The sequence below is a fragment of the Erithacus rubecula genome, assembly GCF_903797595.1.
Source record: "Erithacus rubecula genome assembly, chromosome: 22".
NCBI classification, from domain to species: Eukaryota; Metazoa; Chordata; class Aves; order Passeriformes; family Muscicapidae; genus Erithacus; species Erithacus rubecula.
In genome coordinates, this window is record NC_136674.1 from 5,731,980 (window position 1) to 5,752,943 (window position 20,964).

The following is a 20,964-nucleotide window of genomic DNA, read 5'->3' on the forward strand; positions in this document are numbered from 1 at the left end:
GAAAAGTCATTATGCTAAATAAGTCTTAGTAAATGTTCTCCCTAGACTGCCATATTTTCTGGAGAGTTTTGTTAAGCTGCTATATGTGAATGTTTCACACAAATTAGCCTGGAAGAAAAGGCATTTTGTTTGTGATTTTTTTTTTTTTCCCCATACATCAAGCTATGTTTTAGCCATACCTACATGGTATTTGAGGATGTAGAAAGTTTAAATACTGTACAGTACACCAGCAGTTTTTCATCTTGCAGAACAAGCTCCATATACAACCTACTAGTATTTACTCTTTCACAAATGCTGTTCTGTCAATGCTTTCCACTGTTCCTGGTGCAGTAGAAAGAGCTGCAGAGGGCTGGTTCTTTGGTTTGTGATTGGGAAGTTTCTATTGCTCTCCCCTCCTTTTCTGCTGCTGCTAATGGTATTCACTGCAGTCTTGGGATAAAGCTTTAAAAAATATATAAAAGAAAGCTCAAGCTCTGGTGTGTTGTAATATCAAATCCCCTTAGTAGCCAACTGCAAGTTTGGTTCCCCTCTGAGTCCTAGGGAAAACACAAGGGTTTGTGTCCTCCAATGTGAAATGGCTGCAGAAGGAAAACCATGTGGCTAAGCCCTTGCTAGGAATATTCCTATTTCAGCTTCCTAGAGCTGAAAACTAAGGAGAACCAAGAATGGGGCATTTATTGGTTTCTGAAAGAGTGACAAACCTGATAAATGTGGCTGACTGTGCAGAGACAACATCAGGCTTTTAGTGAATAAAATAAAAATACACACCCATCCATCCTGCACATGCCCTGAGACCTCTGAGCTAATGTGAATTCTGCTAAAGAGAAATGCATTTATGAGTGGACACCAAAACATCTGGGCTTCCATCTGCTTTTGGAAAGCAGCTGGTGTGTAGTACAGGAGTGCTGTGTTAAATGTGAAATGCTTTCCCTCTTCTCCATGCTAAGCAGAGGTGCCTGAGGAATTAAATGTTCCTTGGACTGAACAGGCAAGCAAACATTGCTGGGACACATCCCCAGTGAAGGAGCCTCCAAGCAGGCAGCTGTGCCAGGTGCTGTCATTCAGGACCAGGCAGCTGCATGTGTTGGATCATTTGCTCTGCAGTGCTGTTCCAAGCCACATGTTCCTCCTTGGCTGGCTGTTTGTTCTGTGCTGCCTCCAGGTCCCTCTGCCACAGTTCCCAGGGGTGCAGCAGCCATGCAGTGTGGGATGCACCCTACCTGCAGTGCTCTGGAGCTCAGGAACAGAGAAACAACACCTGGCTCTGAATCCAGGTCATTCCTTGCTGGCCAGGCTGGTGCCATGTGGCTAATGGGAGAGTTCCCAGGAGCTGCTCCCTGGGCCAGGGTGGTGAATTTGTCAGCAAGATTCCCCTGAGTGAGTTTCCCATGCCTTGTCCTACTGTGTGTGCTCGTTTGAACTGTGTTCCCTCTCTGGAGTAGCAGCAGGGGCAGTTCAGGAGTAGTGGGAAGATGAGGCAGGTGGTGCTTGACAAAAGGTACATTATATTTTGGACAATGCAGGGCTGCTCTCATCACCTCTGTTTTTCTCTTGCCCAGCTTTGGGGTCATCCCAAGCACCCCTCTGGCCATTCACACACCTCTGATGCCAAACCAAAGTATTGATGTCTCCCTGCCCCTCAACACTCTGGGACCAGTCATGAAAATGGAGCCTCTGAACAACCTTCAGGTAAGGACTGTCTCCTTCAGGGCAGGGGGGAGCTCAGCAGGTGCTCAGCCCAGTTTGGCCCAACACAATGTGGTGAGACTCTAATCACACAGTACCACATATAAACAGTCAAACCTTGAGTCTGGCCAAAACTCCTCTTCCTTTTCCAAGCTTCTCCCAGAAAAACTGAAATGAAAGCTTCTTGAATTTTGTGATTTTCAAACACCTCAAAACAACTGCTTGATTCTGTGTAGATAAAGGGCTTTGTTACAGTAACACCATTCTGTAAACTGGGCATGAGGTTGGGCTGGATTTAAGAAGTGGAGCAGGTGTGAATAGAGAAAATGCCCGTGGTGGAGCAGGCAGAGAGAGCTGTCAGTAAGAATTGAGGCAATCAAAGGAATTGCAGGAAGAATGGCAACTGCTGAGTGATTAATATTTCTGTAGTGCTCTTAAATTCCAGGGTGCTTCACAAAGGCACATCCCTGCCCCAGATAACTTAATCCAAGGCAAGCTGTGTGTTCCAGGAAAGGCAGAGGAGAAATGACGTGAGCAGCTAATGTTTCATTAATGAGGGTGTTGGTGCATGGCAGGGACAGCACTCCCTGGAGGAGCCTCTTTATCAAATTGGGCTGTCAATCTGATAAAGACAGGATAGATCCAGAGAGATGTTCCCCTCTGCTTTGGACCAGAGACTGTCTCCAGTAGTCTGGAATTCATCAGGCAGAGAATTCTCCCTGGAAGGAGGTTCTTTCCCACGGCTGCCATGTGCAGCCACTCTGTGTGAGGGAGGTCAGCAACTCCTGCTTCTGCTCTGGGCCCTCCAGGATGATTTTCCCAGTATCCCAAAATGCAGTTAACTTTCACTGCAGCTTTCTCTCTCACCTCAGGTCTCCAGGAGGTGGAACTGGGTTGGGTTCCTGCAGCATAGCAACCTATGGAGGGGAATATTTTGTAGCAGCTCATTGGCTTTTTAGTCTAAGAGAATGCAATGGAAGTTACTATTTATTCTGCCTGAACAACTGTTTTTTCCCCTTCTTTTGACTTCCATTCTGGGGCTTATGACTTATTGATGAGTCTTTGGGCTAAGAGCTTGAAATAGCTTCTGTGGCACTCAAAGGAGCAGTCCCACACTCGGGCTCCGAGCACAGTCACGCAATGGAGCAGAGCACCGACAGTGAATGAATCCCATGGCCTTCCACAATGGGCCCTTCCAGCCTCTGGAAGAGCTGGGTTCCCTCTGCAACCAGGTCATGCAGGTGAGGTGGTATTTGGGTCAGCTGTGGCTCCTGCAATGAAGGGAATGTGGAGGTGACAGTCCCAGTCAGCCTCCACTGCACTGGGGACTCTCAGCAAGGCGCTCTCAAGTCGCTGCTTCCTTTGATCAGGAGGGAAGTGAAGTATTTGGGTTATTAAATCTCTGAAGGGCTTGGAACACAGTTTGTTTCTTGTAGCATCTCCTGCTAGAACAAAGCTAAGAGAAAACATGTGAGGAAACCTCCAGCTACCTTCTATTGAGACAGTGGAGCATTCATTAGTGCCAGACTCACTTGTTAATTTGCTAACGCTCTCATTGCCATAGAAGTTGGCTGCCCTTTTACAATTGGGGAAGCTGCCATATGGAGTAATAGTATATTTCTCTGCAAAGAGTTGAATCATGATAGCAGATGCCAAGTTAAAAAGAGCACTCCCCTTACTTTTTTGACAGCAGTGGGCTTGATGGAGATCTATCAATGCCCTGACAGCCAAGGCTCTGGTTTTGTTTTGTGGGTTCACATAGAAAAGATTTGTCTTGAAACGTTCAGAAATCGCCTTGGTGACCTACTTAGGGAACAATTTATAGCATAATATAGGAGTAGAGAATACAAATGTTCCTGTAGTCATTGAAGAACCAAAACACTCATCAGGTTGAATTTATTTAATGTGTTTTTTTTCCTCAGCTAGGGAACATTGAAGCAGATGCAGGGCTGGTTTGAACCTGAGGACCTTATGTTCATCTCCTGTTCTGGTGGGAGTTTTTTGTTTTTAGTAACAAGAAAAATAAGTCCTGAAGTTACCAAACTGATAGCTTTCAACTTTTTGTCATGTTAATTATACACTTCAAAGACTAGTTGTACATTCCTTAGGCAACTATTTCAGAAGTAATGAATTCATGTCTTGTTCAGGTTATTTTTATTACCATTTCTAATCTTTCACCCAATACAGCTCACTTAATCTTGACATTTGTAATCATGGAGAGAAACTAAAATATTTGACAAGGTAACGAAAAAGACGTTTTTGCAAGAAGATGAGGAAGACTGAAATATTTTCAAAGGCTTACTTAGGTAAAATATAGCTGAAGAGTCTTATGTTTGCTAGTCACCTTGCATCTTGTGATACTGAATGCCAGGCTTCTCCCTTGCATCCCAAAATAATCCTCATCATTTTCATGACTTGTTAACTCAGCTTTAACCCCCAGTGAGGCAGAGATTTATCCAAAAGGTAAAGCTAGACTGGACACAGCCCTGTAGGGTTGAAAAAACCCCAATCCCTGCTCTCTGGTAATTTTTCACTTCTGCTAGATTAAAAGGCTGCCTTTGGAGTGTGCCTGTTACTAAAGAAAAGCTGACTTAGTTATTTGTGTGCTTCTAATTTCTGGTGGGGGGGACACCCTTGCAGTGCCTTGTCAGCATTTTGGGGGCTGCCTGGTGCTTGTGGGTGCAGTGGTCAGAACATGACAGCAATAAATAGCAGCAAACCCTTGCCCAGAGGTCTGTGAGAGGCTGGGTGTTTGATAGCATGGAGACATCTCTGGGAGTTGTGCAGGTCTCCCTGGCTCCTGCACTGTTGCCTTTTCACAATCAAAGCTGGTGATACATGGGCTGCTGGGGCCATACCAAGTGGGAGGGATGGGCTGGGTGAGGAATCTTTGCCACCACGTGTGTGAGGCCTTCAGCTCTCCAAGAGGAAGGTGCCTTCTGAAACAGGGATTGGCACTGGTGAGGAATATTCAGTCTTTGCAGATAGTTCTTCAAGTCAAATTTGGAATTAGAAAATGCCTGGGCTGAGAGCCTTTCTATGCTAAAGAGAACCACTGTTGCTGATAATTGGCATTTTAACAGCTATGAAATGCTGTGAAATTGAAATACCCACTGGAGCACATGAGAATGTTGCTCCCCTAATCCTGGAAATGGATGAAGTGGAACCAACCTGCAGCCAGAGTTTTGGAGCTCAGGCCTGGCCTGTCATGGCACAAAAAGAATAATCTCTTCTGTGAGATTATAGCCCCTTGCAGGAGACAGTGCAGGTGAAAACAAGCTGTAAGCTCTCCTGGAGCAGCAGCAAGTCTGCCTGAGGCTGGAGCCTCTCTCTTGGGATCCACACTGAGAATGCACCATCAGTGTGTCACATCCTGCTGTCAGCTGCCAGCCCTGTTTGCTGCAGCTACAGAGCATGCAGCTGAAAAGAGTTGAATTTTTCCAACTGGTTTTTTATTTAATTCAGTAAAATTATCTGAGTATGGAAAGGGAAGGATCTGCCAGCTGCTTTTCTCCCTGGGGAGGGGCACTTGGAAACCCAGACTTGCTGCTGGGCAGCGTGAGGCACAGGTCACTTTTGTTTCTTGAGATGAGTTTGGCAAAACGTTTTTGTAGAGACAGAGGAGGAAGGTGCAGCTTCTTCACTGAGGAAATATCAGTGTTGCTAATGTTGTAGATGATGCTTATCCTTCCTGTCTCAGCTCTGCTGTAACTCATCACCTGTGCTCCTCCACACCCCAGTGTCTCACAGTGCAGAGCTGCTGGAGCTCTCATTTATCAGAACTGTTAATGCATCTCAGGTCACAAACACAGAACTTGGAGACAGATTTCACACATCCAGCTCTCTGTGGGAATCATTGTGAGCAGCAATTCCAGCCAGCAGATGTTCACCCTCCAGAACCTGCTTAATAAATGACACCATATCTGCCCATGTGTGAGCAGTGTCAGAATCCTTGACCAGCCACCTGTGGGTAGCTAGATGGGGAAAATGCTGCTTGGTTTTGTTGCCTGGGTTATTCTTTAACAGTCTCTGCTTGTGAGAGTCTTATTTCAGCTAAGAACACTCCTGGGAATGCTCTGCATTAAGGATTTGGATCACAGCTTGGCATCTATGGCCAGTTCCTCACTCAGCTGTGGAAAGCTGTTGGTTTGGGGGTTAAGAGCACGTCTGCCACATGGTACAGCACATTTATAAATTGCACATTTTGAACTTGAAGTGCAGCAAGGCACACAAGAGCACAACCCTCCCAGTAATTGTGTGTTCTGACCATTGATGTAACCCAGCCTGGCTGTGCCTGCCCAGCCCAGCCCTGGCTCCAGGCTGGTCCCTGTGGGAAGAGCACACAGCTGGCAGAGGCTGCAGCACCCCTGGGATCCTGAGAACCCTACCTGTCACACAAAATGAAGTGCAGGAGCAGCATTCCCTGGGGGCAGAGCAGCAGACTGTCACAGAGCAAGCCATGACCTTGTGAGGTAAAAAAGGCTCTGCAGAGAAGAGTTGTTCTTGCCTTAACAGTTTGGCTGTTACCAGGCTCTAAAGCAAAACCCAACTTAAGTAAATCCTTAATTTAGTGTAGGTGCTAATGGGATTCCAAGTGGGTATGTTGTGTACTTGCTGCTGATGGAAAGCATCTGTGTTGCTTTCAGACTTGACTTTGAGAGTCAGTTCTGTTGCTCAAGTCTGAGATTTAAAGCATCAGAAACCTACACTACTGAAGAAAATAACTTGACATTGTTCTTATGAGGTACTTCTTCCCCAAAATACCATGTTTGGGCTGTCAGAGGGCTGGACTGCAAGAAAGCTCTTCAGAAGGGTGCTCATGCTGTAAGGTGAGCAAATATATTCCTGGGGTTATTTCTAGAGGTGCTGCTTCCTCTAGTCAGATCATGAACAACACATAAATGATTTGAAACTCTGAGCCAATTTTTAGTGGGCTCACACCTTTACAGCAGTCAAGCATCACACAAAAATGACACCTTTTGACTTCTATCCCTCAGAGCTTTGTAAGCTGCTTGACTAAATTCACAAGGTACTAATATTTTTTTTCTTTCTCTAAAAGATCACAGATGGAAAGCCATTTTTATTAAAAGTGCTTCTGTTTCAACTCTGAAATGTCTGAAGCTAAAGGTCTGGCTAGAGATTTAATAGTTCATGTCCAGGTCAGGAGGTTAAAGCAGAGCCATGAGTAAAGTTAGTCTGGACTGAGGGATTTGTTGAATGCAAGCAGAGGTTCCTTTCAAGTATGTCAAACCTGGAGAGACTTTTCAGCCCCTGATATCACATCAAATGTCATTGCCTATGCCTGTCTCAGGACAATGTTCCCACCTGAGCAGCACAGGATTTTTTGGGGAAGTCACTGTTATTACCTGCTCAGCTTCTTGCAGATGCTGCTGTGGATCTGCCTCTGCCTCTGGCTGCTGTTGTACCCTGTCAGATGGCACTGGATCCTCCTGACCTTGGGAAGCTGTTACCAGCTCAGGGGGGGCTCTTCTTGGTGTGAGTTTCCCCATCCAGGTGTCTGCAGGTGCCTTTTTATGGACCAGATCTTGTGGAGCACAGTCTGTGTGGTGGTGAATGGTGGAAGCTGACTTTGAGGAGCTCCCCAGTCATGTCCCAGTGCTGTAGGTTAAGGAGAGTTTTTTCCATCCTGTCTGCAAAAGTGACTTGTGACAGCTCATTCCTGCATGATTACAGCTGCTTGCAAGGTGACATGTGATGTCATTCCTGAGTCCAGTGATGCAGTTTGGGAGGAAGGCTGCCATGTGGCTTGATTCTTCTTTACTGGGTAGAAATTGCACTTCAGAGCATCTTAATTGGGTAGCTCTCCCAAGATAGCCAAAGCAGCTTACTCAGTGTGTTTGTGCAGAGTTGAGAAGCAGGTCAGCAGATACCTTTTTATAGCATCCTTCTAACTGCAGGGACAGGGCTGGCATATTAATTCAGAGTGTGCCTCTGGAACCGTGACTGGAGAGAAGGAGCTGCTTTCCAGCCCCTCTTGTAAGAAACTGCTGTTGTATGGCAACAACAATTAGCTACAAAAGCTAAGTAATCTCTGTTGTTCTAAGGCAAGGCAATTAATCATTAAATCAGACTTGGAAAAGATCTTGGGTTGTGCAGTGTAGTCCCTGCTTTGTTGTTTTCCTACAGTTCCTCTTATTGAGAGCATTGTCAGGGCTGATTTTAAATAGTCCAAGCACTGGAGCTTCTCTCTTCCTCAGTGGAATTTAGTGCTGCTTAATAATTCTCACTGTTGGTTTTCCCAGACATTTAGCCTCAATTTTCCCTCCTCTGGCTCATCTCCATGACTTATATCCAAGCACAGCATCTGGAATGGCTACCCTGCTGTCCCTCCCCCAGCTCTCCCCTCCCAGACTCCTGAGGTGCATTTTTGGCTCCTCACCCAATGCGTTCCATCATGTTTTTCAGTGGTGAATCACTGAAGTCCACCCACCATTCTGCTTTTACCCCTCTGGTGCCTCTGGTTCAAACCCTGAACACTCCAACTCGTGAGCATGACGCCAGCAATCAGAGCATGTAACAACTCCCTGTTACAGACAGCCAATCCCAGTTTTTTCCTCAGCTGCACCATCATTTATGTGGTTTTAGTGGGCTTTGGACTAATCCCTTCTTAAGCTGGTTTGCACTGTGGGAATTAAATATAAGCTGCTATCTTTAGTGATGGCTGAAAAGCAGGAGCACCAGATTGTCACATTTACCTTTCTGCAGTTCTTTGCACTTCTGGGACCTCCCAACTGCCAGGAGAGTTTGTTTGGGAGCTTGATCTCCTTCCACTTGTCTCTGGCTTGGATGCAGCTGATTGCTTTATTCCCCTTCCTTGTCTGTCCACAGCTGGTTTTTACCAACATTTGTGGGTGTCCTTCTAAACTTGCCCCTATGGGACAATAGATTTTCCCAGTAGGACATCACTATATATCAATTATTAATGTCAATGAAGTTTATCTTGTAGCAGCAAATTTATTCCTTTGGCTCAGCACTTAGCATGGTCTGGTTTGTGTTTCAGGGTGACAAATTGGAGCCCTCCTTCTGGGATTTTTAAAACATAGTAGGAGCTCAAATGGCTCCTGAAATTCCCCACACAACCTCAATTCTGGGTCTTTTTTACAAGGTTTAAGATTCCTTCCTTGCAGCAATGGCAGGTGTCTGCTGAGCTGTGCTCCCATGGCAGGCTCTCACCGTGTGGGCTGACGTGGGAGAGCATGAGAGGCATGAAATAAAGCCCAGAGCTGCCTTTTCCTGTGCTGTGTTGTGACAGTGCACCTCTCAGACCTTCCTTTGCTCCTGCTTGTCCCAGCAGCTCTGGCTTTGCAGAGATTAGTGAGGAACATGGCAAATATGTGTGATAAAGGCAAACTGCCTGGCTGGTGGAGTTTAATGACACTGAGAATTAAGTCTTTTGTCAAGTGATCTTTTGTTACCTGATTGCTCCATATCAGGGCTTTCTTCTTCCAGGAATCAACACCCTGCACACATTCCCTATTTAGATTTTGCTGGGGGATGCTGCAAGGAAGATGCAGGCAATGGACTCACTTGCTTTTTGGAAGGTGTCTGGGCTGAGACAGGACTAATCAAGGAGGTGAAAATGAAGAATGCCCAGGGGTTTGGAGCTGGGGAATAACAGCAGTGAATGGCAAGGAGGGGTGATGAAGAAGCTGATGTGCAGTGTGACAGACACTACAGGAGCTGTGTGCAACCAGGAATTTGGGATGTACTTGTAAGAAATGAGGAGAACTGGACAAGAGCAGAAAGAGCCAGAATGCTGCTGTGAGCCCCTGAGTGGAACTGGCTCTGAAGCAGCACAGTGAGAAGATTGGGCAGCTTTCAGTGAAAATGGAGCAGGGACTGATCCTTGTCTTAAACTGCTCATGAATTCAGCACCATCCATTCAGAGCTGGCCTCTGCTCAGAGAGAGACCTCCAGGGGGGGGAGACTGGGAGGAATCTTGTGATCCCTTTGGATTTCCAACTGAGAGAGCCTCTTTAACCTCCCTGGTTTCTCTGTAACAGGTGGCTGTGAAAAACAACATTGATGTGTTTTACTTCAGCTGCCTAATCCCTCTCAACGTGCTTTTCGTAGAGGATGGCAAAATGGGTGAGTGCTTGAGGTGTGTGGGGAGTCCCCTTGAGCCAGGCTGTGCTCCCAGTGCCCAGCTGGCTGTCACCTGAGTGTCACCTGTGCCTTGACCTTCAAGCCATTGCATCTCAGCAGGTCTGCTCTGATGGCCTGTACCTGTTGTCCTCCAGCTCCAATACTTGCCAGAACCCAAGTCCCCTCCTCTCATTCTCTCTGCCAGACGAGGGGTGGATCTGTTTTCTTTGAAGCTGATTTTTTTTTAATTTATTTGAGTTGGGGTTGTTGTCATTTTGGAGTTTTTTGATAGTTTGATTTTACTTGAATGGGTCTAGGATTTGCCCCCATACCATTTTCACTGGAACTTATGTTTTCCTAATCACCTTTATTAATTTTTTGTTTGAACTGAGCAGCTTTCACTAACATAATCCTAAACGTGTGGATCTCCTTCCTTCTTGTCAAATCCTGCATGTTCTTGGCTTCTAAACAGCTCATATGGCAAAGACTATCTCTCTTTTGGGGGAGGCCAAAATCCATCAAAGCTTTGCTGCTTTTACAAAAAGTCTGAGGTTATTATAGGAGTAAATCCTGGATCTGCCCCCAGCAGGGCATAAAGTTACCTAAAGCCTTTTTGAAACATTCTTTGGTGTGTTAATTAATTTTAGGGGGGTCCTGTGGGGATCCCACAGTGCTGATGGGAGTTTTTTTGTTTCTAGAACGCCAGGTTTTCCTTGCAACATGGAAGGATATTCCAAATGAGAATGAGCTTCAGTTCCAGATTAAAGACTGTCACCTGAATGCTGGTGAGTAGCTTCATTCTGCCATGCTGAGAGCACTTTGGAGGTATTGCCATTAAACATCACCTTATTGATATCCCCTTAGTAAAATAAACTGATGGCTAATGAAGAGGTAAGTATTGCACTTTTCAATAGAGCAGCCTGGGATCCTAGGGCTTGTTTCAGTCAAAAACTTTAGCTGGGTCCCCATAAAAGCACATCTAAAATCCCAAGTCTTTGATTTGATCAGTCTGTTTCTTCCTTTCATTCTGGACCTTGTATTCTTGTTTTCCCTTTTATACTTTGCTTCCCTGCAAAGCTGCTCTTTAAATGGAGCTGAAAGTGATATTGGGGCTGTTCAGCAACCCTGTCCTGCTGCTGTGAGTTTTGAACAAAGTGTTCCAGCCCCACTGCATCACCCTGGGCCACTCACTTCACCTTTTGACAGCTTCTTTCTTCTTTTTGTTATGAAAGATTGACCCTACAGACACTATAGGGTTAGTAGGGTTTTTGTGGAGAACGGGATGTATGGGAAGGGTCTGCTGTTATTAGACATTGATGCATTTTGATCATGTTTGGTCCTGTTCAATTTGTTTGGCCACATCTTGTACGTGTGACCTTACTACTGCTGAAGGATAAGGGAGTGTAAAAGAGTGGAATGGGGCCAGCTCTGCTCCTGTTCAGGAGGTTCTGGACAGGAGCCAAGTGATTCTACCAAAAGCTGCTCTGTTTCACAGATGAAAGAAGTGTCCCTATTGATTACCAGCCCTGTAACCTTTTTATTCTCTCATGCCTGCTATTACACAATGAACACCCTCGTGCTTCAATAGCAGACAGAAACCATGGGTCTCTTTGTACTCATAATTATTACTATTTTGGAATATAAAAGATGGAGCACACAAGAGGAGGGGAAAAATAGCAGCTGTTGGACCTTATGACTTGATTTCACTGTGAGGTTTCAAATGAGAACAACCTCTGTGCCTCCCCCAGTCCTCCCTCTGCTCCTGACCAAGCTTGGCATTGTCTCTCCCCCTGCACTGCAGAGCTGCTGCTGGTGGTGCCTTCTGCCCTGGCCATGTCCTGGCTGCATCCAGGGCTCTTTATCTCCCATCAGAAACTGGAAACTGCTCATTTTGGTGTTGAGGTGCTGCCTAGCAGGGGATGTGGCTGGGACAAGAGAAGGGGGGGTGGTTGGGAAGATTTGCCTAGCCTTCCCCTCCTCCCTCTGGAAGAAAATGTAATGAAACATGAAGTGACAGAATGCTCCCCATTCCAAAAGAGTTTGCCAGCTCAGGGCCAGACTGCTTTCCCAGGCCTGGGATGCCCAGGAGAGCAAGTTAGTAGCTCTCAGGGAGAGCAGGGAGCAGCAGGCAGTTCCTCTGCAGTGGGATCTGCAGCCTTTTCCAGGGAGGATCATGAGCACAGAGCTTTTCCAGAGCACAGTCCATCCCTTGAGATGCTCAGGGGAGTGCAGGACCTGCCAGGACCTGCCAGCCTCTTTGGCTTGTGCACAGCAGAAAGTAGGTCTCACCTCATAAACAGATTGCAAACACTTCCATCCACTGAGGCTTCTGTTCCTGTGTTTCTGCTGCTGACACATCCTCCCTCTTGCAACTCTGCCTTGACCACCTGGGCTTGGGCCAAGAGTTTGCAGGAGGGAAAACCAGGGAAATCTCATGTCCCTTGTATTTTTTCTACCAGTGCAACCCTGACTCAGCCTGCTCACCTTGATTTCCTACAGGCAGCAACCTCCTCTAGCTCAGACCATCCTAGGAGCATCAAGCCTTGCTTGCCCAAGGATCAGCCAAATCCAAAAAATCCCTGGAGTGCTGGAATTCCAGCATCCTCAGGGATGCAGACTTCTCACAGCATGGCAAGTGAGACACACCAGGGCAGAGGCAGAATAGGCTGGGTCAAATCTGGCAGGAGCTGAATCCATATTCTAGTTTACACCAAGGGTGTGTGCCTGGCCATGTGCCTCAGTAGGGTGATAATTTTTCCAGATTCACAATCTTGACTGTTGAAATCCAGTGAAAATAGGCTTAAGACACCTCCTTTCTTCCAAGAAGAGCAAGTCTGGATATAAAATCTTTTTGATCCTTATGGAGGAAGGGCTGATTCCTGTTCCAAAGATTCTCTTGTAGGAGATGTGTAACCACAATAAAGCTCTTGATTTGGGCTGTCAGTGGCTGTGGTGTTCTTTGCAGGTTTGCAATGCACTCGTGGCAGAGCTGCAGATTCCAGCAGCTCCTCACCAGACCTGAGGAGAGGCTGGGTTTGTGCAGCCCTCCAGCACAGGGAGCAGCTCAGGAGCTCTGCTGGCTCCTTGCAGTGAGTCCTTATCCCTGACTTGTTATCCCTGCTGGGATCAGTCATTCATTCCTAGCCCAAGCCCACCCACCAGGTGCTGAGTGCTCAGAGACACCATTCATGCCTCAGCCTCTCTGATCCCAGCCCAGTGACGTGAGAGGAGCTGCAGCTAAAAATACTCTGCTCCCAGTGCTGTGCCCCAGCACAGCTCCAGCAGCCACTTGGAGCTGTGTGGAGCAGCTGTGCTGGGAGAGGCTGCTCAGGAGTGTGATCCCTGCACCCTCAGAGCCCTGCTGTCCTTCTCCCAGCTTTCCTTCTCCTTGATTTCCTTCTCACAGCTTTTCTTCTCTTTTATTTTCTTCTCACAGCTTTCCTTCTCCCTTCTTTTCCTTCTCCCAGCTTTCCTTCTCCTTGATTTTCCTTCTCCCAGCTTTCCTTCTCCCAGCTTTTCCTTCTCCCTGCTTTTCTTCTCCCTTATTTTCCTTTTCCCAACTTTTCCTTCTCCCTGCTTTCCTTCTTCTTTCTTCTCCCAGCTTTTCCTCCTTCTCCCAGCTTTTCCTCCTTCTCCCAGCTGCAAACAACCTTCACTTTCCTGAATTTTCACATTTGTGCAATGTGAGGAGCAGGGCTGAAGTTCTGTGCAGACATCCTGGAGGCTCTGCAGAGCAGCCAAGCAGGGGGTGCTGCTCTTCCTCAGTGGAGAAACTGAAATTTGAATTTCTTTCTAAACACTCTGCACATATTCCCTATTTAGATTTTACTGAGGGAAAGGCAGGAGGCTTGGGGGATGCTGCAAGGAAGATGCAGGCAATGGACTCACTTGAGGCTTTCTAGAAAGTGTCTGGACTGAGACAGGACTAATCAAGGAGGTGAAAAATAAGGAAATGCAGGTGAAAATGAGGAATGCCCAGGGGTTTGGAGCTGGGGAATAACAGCAGTGAATGGCAAGGAGGGGTGATGAAGAAGCTGATGTGCAGTGTGACAGACACTACAGGAGCTGTGTGCAACCAGGAATTTGGGATGTACTTGTAAGAAATGAGGAGAACTGGACAAGAGCAGAAAGAGCCAGAATGCTGCTGTGAGCCCCTGAGTGGAACTGGCTCTGAAGTGAGTTAGGTTTGGAACAGGGATTTGCTGAGGGCTGGGATTTTATCTGTCAGAAAAACAGTGTGTGAGTTTCTTGTACATCCAGATCTGTCTGTCACAGTGCAACAGTCACCTTACAGCACCTCCTGTGCAAACTGCAGGCTTTTCTCCAGGTTATTGCTTTTCTTCCTTCAAACAAAAAGGAGATAAACACAGGCAGGCAGCAGAGAAGCTTCTGTGGGAGTCTGTGCTCCCAGGCCCTTGTAGATAAAAGATCCATCCTGTGCCCACAAGGCAAACCAGATAGGATTGGTTTGAGCTTTGGTGGCTTGCAAAAAAGTCTCCTGTCCCTGGCAGCTCATCCCAAAGCACTGAGCAACCAGAAAGTCTTGGCTGCTGCAGGTAGCCCAGAGCACAGCAGGGGAAGCCAAGGATAAGGTGCCAGGCTGTGGGATGAGGAGCAGGTACCTTGAAGTGGGAAGTGGTGTCTGATCTTTGTCTCCACCATCTTTGCTTCCCAAAAAAGCAAATCCTGGGCCTTTGAAGGTATTCCCACTGTTCCCAGTGACTCAGGGAGAGATGAATGCTGAATTCTGGGGCTCAGGTTCCCAGTGGTGGGAGATGGACCTGGCCTGAGGCTGTTCCTGAGGGTTCTCTGGCCCTGGAGGAAAAAGTCTCTCTGGAGCTGTATCATGGGGCCAAGGTGTGCTTAGGATGCCCTGCACATCTTGAATTCATTAGAGCTGTTCCATGTATCAGCCTCTTAGGAAGAGGTTGGGAAAGTTCCCTGGAGAAAACCTCATTCAGAAATAATGAAAACACAAGGTCGTGGTTATAGCCCAGCAGTCTCATCTCTTATTAATCCAGTGCTAGATTAATTGATTTGGGTTTTTTTTAATGAAAACACGTTAATCTAGTGCATGAAAATAGATTCCTTAACTGTTATAGCTCAAATATTCTGGGTGCTGTTGGTGCAGCTGAGGTTTCTCCCATTACTGAGTGTGCACTGAATCTCAGTTTGCCTTGTTTACACTGGGTTTTTTTAACATGCTAAGTTTGACTAAATTCTAAGGGATCACTACATTAGGATATGCAAATCAGATGAGCTAAATGTTGTTTTTTTTTTTCCATAACACTGCTTCCCCAAACCCACAGAGTGAAAGAGGATGAGCTGAGTTGCACATGGAGATTGCCTCCATTTAATGGCACTCAATCAGTTGCTGTGCTGTTCAGCACAGGAATTTTGGTTTTACTTGTTTATTAATAGTCCACAATTTGGTGTGAAACAGCAGTTTTCATGTTTGGAGTTGAACATGGCTTTATTGGTATGCAGTGATCACTTTGTTTTTCTCCCCCAAATAATTTGCTAATGCCAGAATAAATAGAAATTGGATTTTATTTTGATGAAACAACCTGGGGGACAATCATACACAAGCTTGCATGGTATGTTATTTTTTCCTGTAAGTGCAAAATCTTGTAGCTGATAGTTTAATAAATTACAGAACTGGTGCATATTATATGTCTTGAAAATGAATGTACTGCAAACATTGCCCCCAGTGCCTCCCCACTGGATCAGTCTGTGCTTGGTATTTGAATGCAGTTCTTGGCTGGATGCTCAGAACCATTCAGGTGCTGCTAGAAATGGCACAAGGATGTTCTCAGCTATCACAGCATAAAATGTAGGCATTAAATTTTACTTTCTGATACAGACTGCTGGTTGCAGATTGCCACAAAGTTCAGATCAGGTGGATGGTCAATGTTGTTGTGCCTGTCCTTGGTTGCCAGGTGCTCACCTTGGCTCTCTGAGTTCAAATATGAAGTTCTTAAGCTGGTGGGCAGAAGATTTATGCTCATCTTTTGCTTTACCCTGGAGAAAAGTGCTGTTGAAAACTGTTGGGTCACTTCAGTGCACAGGAGGAGACCTTGTGCAGCTGTTCCTCCTGTGTCCCTGTATTCCCATGTGCACTGCTTGGTTGTGGGACTGAGGTGAAAAATTCTGTTTACAAAGGAAAATACAAGGAAAACAAACCAAAGAAACCAGCTTTGAAAGCTGGGCTGATGTCAGAGGCTTCCCTGGCCTTGGTGATGGCCAAACCTCCCTGTGTCCTTCCCTTGTGCTTCAGGACAATTGTCAGAATAAACCTTGTGTCAAAAAAAAGTTGCTGTGCCAGGCCAGGTGTGGTTTGTGCTGCTTTGCTGAAGGACTCTTGTGCTCTGGTTTGCAGAGTCCCCAGAGTCACCCAGCCTGCTCCTGCCTCTGGGGGCCCAGGCTCAGCTCCCTGCTCCCAGCAAGATCTGCCTGGGTTTATTTTATTTATTTTTTTAGAGGCTGTGCTGTCACATGGCATTAGCGGTCCTGCCTTCAGCCAGCCACTGCCTGCCACTGTTGCTTAGCAACTCTGATGATCTCCAAAATCCAAATTGCTGATACTCCAGAGCACAGGAGGGATGGGAGCTGCTACCTGGGGGGAGAGGGGGTCAGCTCTCACCATGCCCCAAATCTGTGCTCAGAGAGGGGGCAGCAGGGCCAGGCAAGCCCAGCATTGCTCCAGCCTGCTCACCATTGCTCTGGCTGAGGCTGGGCATCTTTTGGGGGGGCTCTTTGTGCTCTTTGGGGGTACCTGAGGTCAGGGGAGCAGAAAATAAGTTTTCCTATGGTTTGCCCTGCCTCACTTTCCCTCCCTGTATCCCCCCACAAGCACGTTCCTGCTCAGAAATCTGCAGAGGCTGGGGGTGTTTCCATGGCAGGAGGAGCCATCACATGAAGGTTTTGGTGCAAGGGCAGCTGCTCTGTGGCTGTGCTCACCTGCTGAGCTCCCCAGCACAGCTGCCCTGCTCTGCCATCACAGGTGGTGGGGTAGCTGCCAAAATTGCAGCTTCTCATTCCAATCCTGCATCCCTGCTCCCCAGGGAATGCCTTTACTCTGACAGCATCTCCCAGCGGAGGGGAGGCTGCTGTGGCAGGTGTCTGGATTGCTGGAGAAAGTCCTTGCCAATAGTTCCACCTTCAGGAGACACATCCAGAGGGGTGAGGTTTAACCACAGCCTGTCAAAATGGGACAAACAAAATCCCCATTTAATAGCAATGTCCCTCTCAGACAAGGATGTGCTCTCTGAGCCAGTGCTTGTGCTGGACACTGTGCCTTCCCAAATGCCTGGAGGTTCCTGTTGATGGCTTGGGAGCATGAGAATATGGGAATTGGGGCTTCTTTCCTGGTGGGTGATGTCCTTGCAGCATGGATTAATCCCTGGATTAATCCAGGAGACTGCTCTGCACTGCCCATGTCCCAAGTCTGGCTGAGTTTACTGTGGAGAGGAGGAGTATGGGTGGGAGGAGGAGACAGGCAGTGAGGGGTTTTAAGCAAAAGATCTCATTAGTTACATATATCTGCCAGTTTCCATAGTAACTGGGGAAGAGAGGAAGCCTAAATCTGAGTGTGTCTGGGTAGCTGGATGCCTGAACCATCCTGGACCTGCAGGGAGCTGCTCTGGAGCCCAGGGGTGCAGCAAAGGCTCCAGCTGCCCTTGGAGGGCCAGTGGATCCAAGTGTCTGCATCAGACTGTGGATTTGGAAACAAATCCACACCCTTTTGCTTCCTCCTCCCACCATTCCCTGGTGCATGAACAGGCTCTGCTGTCCTCTCTATAGTCCCTCAGCACAGACTGGTGTCCACTCAAATCTGGCACCCTGTGGATCTCTGTGTCTGTGGGTGCAGGGATGGATTAGAGCTGCATGGTCACTTTTGTGCTGCTTCTCTGCTGCATTCCTGCTCCCTGTGCTCCTTCAGATGCATCCCATATTTCCAGTTTTTGGGCTCTCTGGGTTTAAGGCTGTTTCTCTCCCTCATATTTTGTCAGTAGTGCCCAACCTGCTCTGAATGACCCAGCACAGATGAAGTGTTCCACCTGCCCCAGCAGCAAGTTAACTTTCTCCTGTTGGGCACCAGGAAAGGGAATTTGCCAGTGATGCTTATCAGGTGTGGGATCTTCCACCCAAAGTGTGGCTGTGTCCCTTTACAGACATCCAGAGCCTGATGTTCTGCTCTGCTCTGTGCTGAGGAACCCCTTGGCATCCAGGGGCTGCCTGCTGGTTTGGGTCCTGCTGTTCTGTGCATTTGCCTGATCTGGTTTCCTCAAACAGTCCCCAGACAATGCCACCCATCCAGCTGTGCAGGTGAAATCACACCTAACCTGCAAGGGCTGAGGTCAGCCTGTGTGTTAAAGCTGTACCACAGCCCTGTGATGTCCAGAGACAGTGTCTGGGGGGTTTTACCCTTTCAAGTAATTGCTTTTTAAAACAGGGAAAGGATTTTTACTACCTTGTAGGACATTGATTTGGCCTATGTGTGAGAGAAGTAGGAGGGAGCTCTTGTGGCTGGAACAGGACCTCAGAACCTGAGCAAGCATCAGGCTGTGATCTTTGTTCTTTTTCACCTTCACCTTCTGATTTTTTGGCTGCCTGTAGCTGGTTGGAGGTTGTAGATAAAGCAGAGTGCTCTTCCCCTCTGAGCACCTTGAAAGTCTCACCTTGATCAAGTCCTGAGTGACCCAGGGCAGTGAGAGCCCTGTGAAATAGGCAAATATTTACCAGACATCACAGCCTGAAGGGACTGGGGGGGGTCCCTGGAGAGAACTGGAAGTTTTGTCTCCTTGTTTCATGTGTGCTCCTGTCTCTGCAGATGATGGATCTGAACTAACAGATGTGGTTTTTTTCCTCCCTTCTCTCCAAAGACACTGTCTCCAGCAAACTGCAGAACAACAATGTCTACACCATAGCCAAGAGGAACGTGGAGGGGCAGGACATGCTCTACCAGTCCCTGAAACTCACCAATGGCATCTGGATCCTGGCAGAGCTGCGCATCCAACCCGGGAACCCCAACTACACAGTGAGGGCTGAGAGCAGAGGGATGGGCTGGGGCTGGGCTCAGAGCAGAGAGCATGGCACAGCCTGGGCTGGGCTCAGAGCAGAGAGCATGGCCTAGGGCTGAGCTCAGAGCATGGCACAGCCTGGGCTGGGCTCAGAGCATGGCACAGCCTGGGCTGGGCTCAGAGCAGAGAGCATGGCACAGCCTGGGCTGGGCTCAGAGCAGAGAGCATGGCACAGCCTGGGCTGGGCTCAGAGCATGGCACAGCATGGACTGGGCTCAGAGCATGGCACAGCCTGGGCTGGGCTCAGAGCAGAGAGCATGGCACAGCCTGGGCTGGGCTCAAGAGCAGAGAGCATGGCACAGCCTGGGCTGGGCTCAGAGCAGAGACCATGGCACAGCCTGGGCTGGGCTCAGAGCATGGCACAGCATGGACTGGGCTCAGAGCATGGCACAGCATGGACTGGGCTCAAGAGCAGAGACCATGGCACAGCCTGGGCTGGGCTCAGAGCAGAGAGCATGGCACAGCATGGACTGGGCTCAGAGCAGAGAGCATGGGCTAGGGCTGGGCTCAGAGCATGGCACAGCCTGGACTAGGGCTGGGCTGAGAGCAGAGAGCATGGCACAGCCTGGGCTGGGCTCAGAGTATGGCACAGCCTGGGCTGGGCTCAGAACCAGACAGCTGGGACAGTGCTTGCTTGGCAATGAGCAGTGACTTGCCAAGGTTACCCAGAGACAAAGCCAGATTTTAGCAAGGAAGCATTGCCAGGGTGCCCTTCCCCCCCTCTAGACAAGGGGAGATTGATGCCCCGCCGTGTTCCCGGCTGTCTGTGGCCCTGTGCTGGCACCAGCCCGTGCCTGGTGGGAAGGTGCTCTCTGTCCTGCCTCATGCACCCTGTGGCACTTCTCTTTGACTTCACTGCCCTTCTGAGGGACCTGTGTGTCTCTGGTATTAAAGGATTTATCTCCTGTTGGAAGCTGTGCCAGGAGTTGCAGGAGAAATGTGTGGTCTGGAGAGCCATGGGGTGAATGTGAACGTTGGAAGGTGATTTAAAGTGTTTGCACAAGGTTTGATGCTGCAAGCCTGGTCTCAGCCTGATCTTTGCTTTAGACAGGAGTGACAGCCAAGTTTGTGTCCATCAGGACTGAGCAGCAGATCCTTGAAGCCCTTGGGTTTAGTGCTGTGATTTGCAGCCTGAGGACAAGCACAGGTCCCTTGTCTCAGTTTGGGACCATGTCCCCTTTCAGAACCCCACAGTGGGAGTTTGCTTTTGTTTTCCTCCTGCTTGCAGCAAGCTCTGAAAGGGCAGTTTGAGGTTGGTGATGAAGAAAGCAGGATAAATATTCAGTGTGCTTATCAGCAGCCATGCCCCCCTCACCCCAGCACTAACCTCTCCTCTCCTCTCCACAGCTCTCCCTGAAATGCCGAGCTCCAGAAGTGTCCCAGTACATCTACCAGGCCTACGATGCCATCTTGAAAAACTAACAGGAGATGGAGCCTGTGCCTCACCCTGCAGAAGGAGGGGGGGAAAAGGGGTCCCCAGAGCCTCCTTCACCACCAGCGTGGGGGAAAAGCACTCCTAACTGGAAGCAGCTGTATTCATGTGTAGGATTTCAGTCAAAGGCACTGATTAAACAAGGTAGCAATTAGTATCCACGTGCTAACGATGATAGGGAACAAACCCCTTTGGTATTTTTAGCGTCCATGGAGTTTGTAACCACTGCTTCAGACTACTCCCAAGTCCCCTTCACCCCTCACTCATCTGTTCTCGTGGGCTTCTCTCCATTTTGTGCCAATGTTCAGTGTTTTCTAAATGGCTTTAGGTGTAGTTTGGATTTTGTAAAATAACTGCTCATTGGAAAAACAAAAAAACACCGAGCAAAAACCACACATCTGCTGATTAAAACAAGGCAAAATGTTGAAAACACAACACTGCACTTCATTTTATATTTTTATACTTTTTTTTTGAGTTTTTGTATTGTAATTGGCTTAATGGGAAGGTGATTGCAAGGAAGTTTTGGGAGCCCTGCAGGGACACTGGGCTCTAGCAGGGTGAACATGGCCTTGGGGAATTACGAACAGAGCCATCAGTTGGGTCCAGGGGGGATGGAGCCCTAAAGAGGGGGGTTTATTACTCTTGTGCTGTGTTTTC

At 47.9% G+C, this 20,964-nt stretch overlaps 1 protein-coding gene across 5 annotated transcripts in view; it reads left to right on the forward strand.

The window, feature by feature from the left end:
* The window catches only part of AP2B1 (adaptor related protein complex 2 subunit beta 1), a 75,659-nt gene extending 54,917 nt beyond the window's left edge, over positions 1-20,742 (forward strand). For all 5 annotated transcript variants that reach the window (XM_079324972.1, XM_079324975.1, XM_079324973.1 and 2 more), the window contains 5 exons: positions 1,560-1,689; positions 9,711-9,795; positions 10,491-10,577; positions 18,678-18,832; positions 20,223-20,742. In XM_079324972.1, the coding sequence (XP_079181098.1) occupies positions 1,560-1,689; positions 9,711-9,795; positions 10,491-10,577; positions 18,678-18,832; positions 20,223-20,297 (532 nt within the window). In that variant the 3' untranslated portion in view covers positions 20,298-20,742. The remainder of the gene's footprint in view (positions 1-1,559; positions 1,690-9,710; positions 9,796-10,490; positions 10,578-18,677; positions 18,833-20,222) is intronic.
* Positions 20,743-20,964: the final 222 nt, after the last annotated feature.